General features: G+C 32.9%; 1 protein-coding gene across 1 annotated transcript; it reads right to left on the reverse strand.

Moving 5' to 3' along the window:
* Window positions 1–5247: 5247 nt before the first annotated feature.
* LOC134253682 (heparanase-like) lies at window positions 5248–8158 on the reverse strand (the record flags this gene model as incomplete). The annotated part of the gene is made up of 7 exons (XM_062736266.1): window positions 5248–5563; window positions 5956–6093; window positions 6195–6307; window positions 6937–7051; window positions 7398–7598; window positions 7845–7895; window positions 7984–8158. Coding segments are annotated over 7 exons (950 nt in total), but the record flags the coding sequence as incomplete, so codon positions are not given.
* Between the last annotated feature and the right edge of the window lie 149 nt (window positions 8159–8307).

Below are 8307 nucleotides of genomic sequence, written 5' to 3' on the forward strand. Positions count from 1 at the left end.
TAACAAAAAATGGATAATTATCACAGAAATATTTAGAGGAATGTTACGCCTGACCTGCGTCCTAATAGGTTAAACAAAGGTCAACAACGGCTTAAGAATATACTTTTCTGTAACCCTTGTCCTTATATAAAAAAAATATTCACTATTTATTTAGAGCATTAAATTCTCTGGACACCGTAAGTTAACATTTTGAAGGATAGCCGCAATATTATCAAAGATATATAGCCTAAGGCAAGTCTCATGACTGCTGAGAAAGGCTAAAAGGGAAAGTTTATAAAGTTGACATTTAATTTTTTTTATGTATTCATTTTATTTATGTTCGATTGACCAAATTAAAACCTCTGTTGGGCGTAAAAGTTATACGAAATTGCTAAAATTAAGAAAATGCATTTCTTAATTGGACTTTGATCATATAAAATAAAAACAATATCAACTGAAGCGAAAGATTTTGAAAGAAATTTACGAAAGTTTTAATGTAATTGGTGTCTGAGGGAGGCATTTCTAATGATGTTGAGAATAATTCAGTTGCTTCTTTTTGTAAAAAAAAAAATGTTGCAAAAAGATTAAGAAACATAAACTTGTTTTGGCGGCCACAACATTCAATAAACATCAGATGACTACGTACATATTGTTTATTCGACTAAATTGCAAGATTGTACCGGAAATTTGAGGCAACCAAAAGATTGGCCAAGGATGGATGCCTTAAACATTGCTGACAACTTACTAGGCTGACAGACGTAATCAATTTATCATTTGAGAGGCATCAGCACTGTTGAAACCTCTTTTTCAATAATTGATTACAATGGTAACCATGTGAAATAATTTTATAATTTTGGAAACTGATTTTTGGGCAAGATGTAGTGTGGCATTTTGATGGTCCTAGAAAACACTTTGACTCTGACAAGAAAGCATATGACATTTATTCCTGTCAAATAAGCAAATATACATGTACATGTAAGATTGGCATTTAAAATAATAAATGGGGAAAATATGGCCTCAAAGTCAAATTGATTGCACAATTAAACCAGACGTCTCTGTCGACACTGTAGCTCTACTGGTTTGTACTTATCAAAAAACCATTGCACTATTTTATGTATCTTTGTGTAGTCTACTTGTGTGCCAACTTATTTTGAAATCAAACAAAAACTGTAGAAGAAGTAGCGTTTTAAAGGAATTTCACAGAAAATTCTATTTTTAGTAACCATGGCAACACCGTTCATCGAAATCAAAAACCGATGCACTATTCTATCTATATTAGTGTAGTCTACTTGTGTGCCAAGTTATATTGAAATCAGACCAAAACTGTAGAAGGAGTAGCGTTTTAAAGGAATTTCACAGAAAATTCTATTTTTAGTAACCATGGCAACACCGTTCATCGAAATCAAAAACCGATGCACTATTCTATGTATCTTAGTGTAGTCTACTTGTGTGCCAAGTTATATTGAAATCAGACCAAAACTGTAGAAGGAGTAGCGTTTTTAAGAAATTTCACAGAAAATTCTATTTTTAGTAACCATGGCAACACCGCTCATCGAAATTAAAAACCAATGCACTATTCTATGTATCTTAGTGTAGTCTACTTGTGTGCCAAGTTATATTGAAATCAGACTAAAATTGTAGGAGGAGTAGCGTTTTTGAAAAATTATTTACAGACAGACGGACAGCTAGACAGCTAGACAGACAGACGGACGGACGCCGGACGCATTACTATCACATAAGCTCTTCTGGTCTCTGACCAGTAGAGCTAACCAGAAGTCTCTGTCGAGACTGTAGCTCTACTGGTTTGTACTTATCAAAAACCATTGCACTATTTTATGTATCTTTGTGTAGTCTACTTGTGTGCCAACTTATTTTGAAATCAGACCAAAACTGTAGAAGGAGTAGCGTTTTAAAGGAATTTCACAGAAAATTCTATTTTTAGTAACCATGGCAACATCGATCACCCAAATCAAAAACCGATGCACTATTCCATGTATCTTAGTGTAGTCTACTTGTGTGCCAAGTAATATTGAAATCAGACAAAAATTGTTGAAGGAGTAGCGTTTTAAAGGAATTTCACAGAAAAATATATTTTTAGTTACCATGGCAACACCGTTCATCAAAATCAAAAACCTACGCACTATTTTATGTATCTTAGTGTAGTCTACTTGTGTGCCAAGTTATATTGAAATCAGATCAAAACTGTAGAAGGAGTAGCGTTTTAAAGGAATTTCACAGAAAATTCTATTTTTAGTAACCATGGCAACATCGATCACCCAAATCAAAAACCGATGCACTATTCCATGTATCTTAGTGTAGTCTACTTGTGTGCCAAGTAATATTGAAATCAGACAAAAATTGTTGAAGGAGTAGCGTTTTAAAGGAATTTCACAGAAAAATATATTTTTAGTTACCATGGCAACACCGTTCATCAAAATCAAAAACCTACGCACTATTTTATGTATCTTAGTGTAGTCTACTTGTGTGCCAACTTATTTTGAAATCAGATCAAAACTGTAGAAGGAGTAGCGTTTTAAAGGAATTTCACAGAAAATTCTATTTTTAGTAACCATGGCTACACCGTTAATTGAAATCAAAAACCGATGCACATTTCAATGTATCTTAGTGTAGTCTACTTGTGTGCCAAGTTATATTGAAATCAGACCAAAATTGTAGAAGGAGTAGCGTTTTAAAGGAATTTCACAGAAAATTCTATTTTTAGTTACCATGGCAACATCGTTCATCGAAATCAAAAACCGATGCACTATTTTATGTATCTTAGTGTAGTCTACTTGTTTGCCAAGTTATATTGTAATCAGACCAAATCTGTAGAAGGAGTAGCGTTTTAAAGGAATTTCACAGAAAATTCTATTTTTAGTAACCATGGCAACAACATTCATCGAAATCAAAAATCGATGCACTATTTTATGTATCTTAGTGTAGTCTACTTGTGTGCCAAGTTATATTAAAATCAGACCAAAACTGTAGGAGGAGTAGTATTTTTGAAAAATTGTTTACAGACATACGGACAGACAGACAGCTAGACAGACAGACAGACAGACGGACGGACGACGGACGCCTTACTATCGCATAAGCTCTGGTCTCTGACCAGTAGAGCTAAAAATCAAGTGACATCATAAATATAATAATTAAATTATGCATATATCTTACACAAAAGGATAAACTTAATTTATAAATAATTTGCTTAGTATGTAAAAGTAGAAAGGTAAATTGGTATAAATACATGTATTTTCTTTCCAAATAACATTTTAAAAAAGGAATATAAAAATGAATAGTAAAAGTTTTCAAAAAATATTAATATATATCATGAAAATACATATTCAAAATTGATAAATTAACATTTTACAGTTTTAATTTACTTATATTTCAATTTCTGATTTTTTTCTCTGTGATAACTCTTTGAAAGTTAGCAGAGTTAATTTCATCATAATTTTAACGGAATGTAAATTACGCAGGTCGATAGCTCAGGAGCTAAGGAGGCCTAATATACATGCATATCTCGTGTGCATCTGTCTCTGTGTCTGATGCTACATGTAAGGAGGCCAGATATGCATGTAAATCTCGTGCGGCTGCCTTGGTGTTTGCAGGGATCACTCTGGATTTTAATGTTGATGGGCCATTGGCCCATCAACATTAAAATCCATGGGCCATACGCCGGGGGTATGGGGGCCGCGCCCCATTCAGTAACAGGGGAACGCCCCGGTTTCCAGGGAGGCAACCAAAAATGATTTTCCATGCTATTTTGTGATGAATTTCAAGTAAATATGATGGGTCTTTGAGGGGTTTTAAATGCCATTTCTGACACAACCAATTTAATTTTTTTTTTTTAATAAAATGAATAATATTATAAATAAAAAATATTTTTTTTTTAAATTTCATCTCAGTACTGAAAAATGTCATATTGGAGAGTTAATTCCTCGCCCCTTGGATTTTATTGATTTAGTTATCGAAGGTTGTTGAAGAGCTAAACTATAAAGGATGCAAACTTACATGCACATTTCTCTATACTGAATATACCTGGGGCAGTTGCAGATTAAATTTGGTTCAAAAGGTAGGGACTGGTTTTGTATGCAAAGAACTCGGAGCAAAATAGGCAAAAAACTTAAATGAGAAAATTTTTATTTGTTTGCAAAACATTTTAGTCCCATCTGATCAAATTCCAACCACGGATGCAAAGTTAGCCACTTGGACTGGAAATGACGACCATCGTTGCCGTTGACATCAGGAGTCAACGTCTTGGACTGTTCTTCTTAATCAGAGACCTCTGCCGAGTCTGGGAATTAAAAAGTTTCCGTCCTTTTAATTGTAAAACAAACGAAAACTTTCGTTGTTTTGGGTCAGTTGGGCCCTATCCTCTCTTTGGAGGCATTTCGGGCAAGTGTCTGGATACACAATGAGTAACTTGTACTTGTTCTGTTTCGAAATAAATAATCAAAGTTTTAAGAAATATTATTAGGACAAATTACTTACTGGAGTATTACTTTCATATGTTTATTATTTAAATCATTACATAAAATTTTAATAAATATAATTGACTCAGTATTCGGTAAAAAATTTCTATAGTAGCGTAATCTTAACGAAGGAAATATTCCATGTACAACTCCGATTTTAGTCTTGATCACCCAGACGCTCTGCTGGTGTAAATAACATACGCGACTACAAAGAGTCTGATTGAACGAAGTAACAGTATGCTCAGATACGACATGAATACAATCGGTCAGCTTAAAAACGGTCCTAAAATGCACCAAGATAAGAGTTTTGACCCACAGTTTTGCATCTTATAGCGCCATATCTGTAAGACATGCGCCAGACTGACCCCTTTCTAATTTTTTAGTGCGCCATTTACAAATATTGAGCGCCAATGGCGCAAAGGCGCAGCCCAAAGTGATCCCTGTGTTTGACGTCAGTGGGCGAGGACTATTGAAATTGGCATGGGGGTCCTCGTGTAATTTAAATCTATATCTACATTTTTAAAGTCTCAATCTACAATTTTTTTTTCACAATGAAATGGAAATATAAGGAATGACTGTCTAGTTAGTATAGTATGCCAGAGACATCAATGATAGTATGAAACATGTAATAATTTATCCCATTATTATCCCATTATCCCATGACAGATTATTTTTGACTTCCTTATGTATCACTAAATCATTGCAAGTAAATAACATAAAGTACGGGCATGTATATTGAGATTCCATGTTATGCAAATTATCCAATGTTATACACAAACTATCAAATGCATTGATATGCTGGCATAATATACTAACTAGACAGTGATTCCTTAAATATTTTAGACTTCCTTACGTATCAATAAATCATTGCAAGTAAATAACATAAAGTACCTACATGTATATTGAGATTCCATGTTAAAATTGATATCATGAGCATAATATAACATTCCTACTGTTACTTTATACACAAAGCAATATTAGCCTTCGGTAGAACAACAAATACATATGAATATGCTGGCATCTCTAGGTTTCCTCTTACTATAACAGGTGTGATATCAGGGAAACTGTCATCGCTAGACATTCTTAGAACTTTCCCATTCAAACGGACTGACCTATAAAAAATGTATAGGTTGATAATTCGTAAGAACATGTAATGATGACTAAAATATTTCATAGGTCTGCAGTCAGTTCAGATTTCATTTTGATAAGAGTTAAATAACTAAACCTGTCTGTTTTCTTTTTAAAGTGGGTTTTAAAAAATACTGTAGATCACTAAATTTTTACGACTCTTTATTTTCATGAGATAGACATTGACTCTTTATTAGCAAGACAAAAAATATTTGATTTTGCTCTATATCATCTTTAGGAATACTTACAAGAACACAGTCTCCCATAATTACACGAAAATAAAGTTCTCACAAATAAAAAGTGATTTACAGTAATCCGGAACTCCACATTACATGTAATTCTGTATATAAGAATTAAACTTTGTGTGTGTACTTACTTAGACTTGAGATCATTGTTGAGAGATGACATCAGATAAACCAGCATGTGAGAGGTATCAAACTCTTGGTTCAGTTGTACCGTCACATTAGAATTGTACAGATTCATGCCATACAGAGTGAGGCTGCCTGGGGGAAATCTGAAGGAAACATTTCAATATCTGAACAATCAAGCTAAAAAAATGAACAATCATGTCCGAGATTTTTTAGTATAACTTGGAGAGAGGTTATAAATACTGACCCATCTGCAGCACAGTGGCAGTAAAATCTCACTCTCCTGTTTTTATCTGATGAGGTTGTTTCAAACACATAATCTCCAACCATCTTCTTGTATAAAAAGGTTAACCAATAGTCCTGTAAAAGAATCAAAAATTGACAGAGAGTTGATACATGTCATAAGTTTTGGGATTTTTTGGTAATCGGACACAGTATTATTGTAATACATGTACTGATTGTTATACATGTAGTCAACTATCCATTACTCAAACTCATGGAACAGTAATTATTAAGTAAAACTTAATTATATATCCAAAGATTTGAGATATCTTAATTAATATCTACGATAAAAATACTTGAATGCATGGTATTCAAGATACGTGTATCAGTGTTAAAGATACTGAAGTTGAATCGTATATTTTGATATGATTATTTGGATCTTACAAAACAATCACACAACTTAATTCTCTCCACCTAATAAATAGTGAATAAGCTATATATGTAAACCACAACTCTTATATCCATCTTTATTTGTTTTAAAGGGTAAATATTGGCCAGTTCAAGCTTCATTGTATTATTTATATACTGCAGATATAAAAAATGCTACTTTTATTTATAATGGACATGCAAGTAAAGATTTCATGTTGTGTACGATGAAAAATTAGTCTGTTTTTTTTCAAATTTATCTTTCAAAACTGGTTTCATGATTCAGAGGTCTTCTACAGTGATCAAAATATATCATGCAAACACACTAAAAACAAATTTACAGGATTTGGTTCGTTGGTTATGTGGTCTATCAGTCCATAATTTGCTCCATAAAATGTCTGCCGTATAACAGCACCAACATTTCTTTTGGCAGCAAGACCAAGTTTATCCAGCCACCTGAGAAAAATAAAGCAATACTGAATTAATAATAATGTAAGTCAGTCAATATTAATAAAATCTACTAATATACATTTTTAATGAATCTGCATCAAGGGGAATAACTCTTGAATCACAAAAATGTGATATAAGTTAATTATAAGAATATAATTACAAACTTCCCCCAGAATTCATTTGTTCACAAACCAAACTCATAAAATTGATAAGAAATATTTGCATAGTTTTGAAAAGGTTTATCAAAAATACCTATGGTATTTTTATTTACAATTATGACAAAAATGATTTACATAGAATATAGCATTCAGTTTTCCCCCTAAGCACAGTACCAAAGAGAATAGAGCCTTACATGAAAGCTGCCACATAAGTATCAGACAGACCCTTAGCTCCTCCTCCCCAAGCTGAGCTTGTCTCCCCTATCCACAGTTGTTTCCCTTTGGTAAACTTTTTGGTTGCGTCATTTCCATGGTTAATTTCTACCTGAAGTCCATCAAGTATGTCTGGGTCAATAAAGTCTCTAAGGCAGGCACTCGCTTGGTCCATATAGTAACTAAGAGACAAAATTAATTCATTTCAAAATCAACCATAATACTTCTGATTAAAAACTTTTTATATACCGTACTCAAAAATCACTATTATCGATAAATGTCCAATATCATTGTAGCTTGAAAAGAATATTGCTATAAATGTTTAATGAAAGATAAAAGATTTGATTCATGGTTATATGGTTTACATCTATATGTATATGTAACATATATATCGTATGAAAAATAAATTAAGAGCAATAACTACTTACTGATGAAAATTTGGTGATGTTACTGCACTGCTACCTCCTAATTGTAAAAATCTTGAAGATAGAAAGAAAAAATAGTTATCTGCTATCAAATAGTAAAAAAAAATCAGGAAATCACCATCAAAATCAGAGAGATACTTACTCATTGAAAAACTTTATGACACGAGTCTGAACCAGTGGTATAGTACTGGGCCCTATTAAGATGTGACCTCTGACCTTTGCAGGTGCTTTGGACAGGATGCTGGATAACTTCTGGTAGTCCTTGACAAGCTCCTGAACAGTCAGATTGACTCCAAACTTCATATACTCACCAGGTTCTTATAAACAAAAAATAAATTCATTCAAGTGATTCAATGAAATGGATTATTAATGAAAGAATAATATATATATAGTGAAAAAATTAAGGAAAATGAGCCCTAAACTTAGACTTCAATCTCTGACCTGTAGAATAATTGTTATGGAAAAG

Source organism: Saccostrea cucullata, unplaced genomic scaffold (genome assembly GCF_032062105.1).
Source record: "Saccostrea cucullata isolate Sc308-1 unplaced genomic scaffold, CSIRO_AGI_Scuc_v1 ctg19238, whole genome shotgun sequence".
In the NCBI taxonomy this organism is placed as follows: domain Eukaryota; kingdom Metazoa; phylum Mollusca; class Bivalvia; order Ostreida; family Ostreidae; genus Saccostrea; species Saccostrea cuccullata.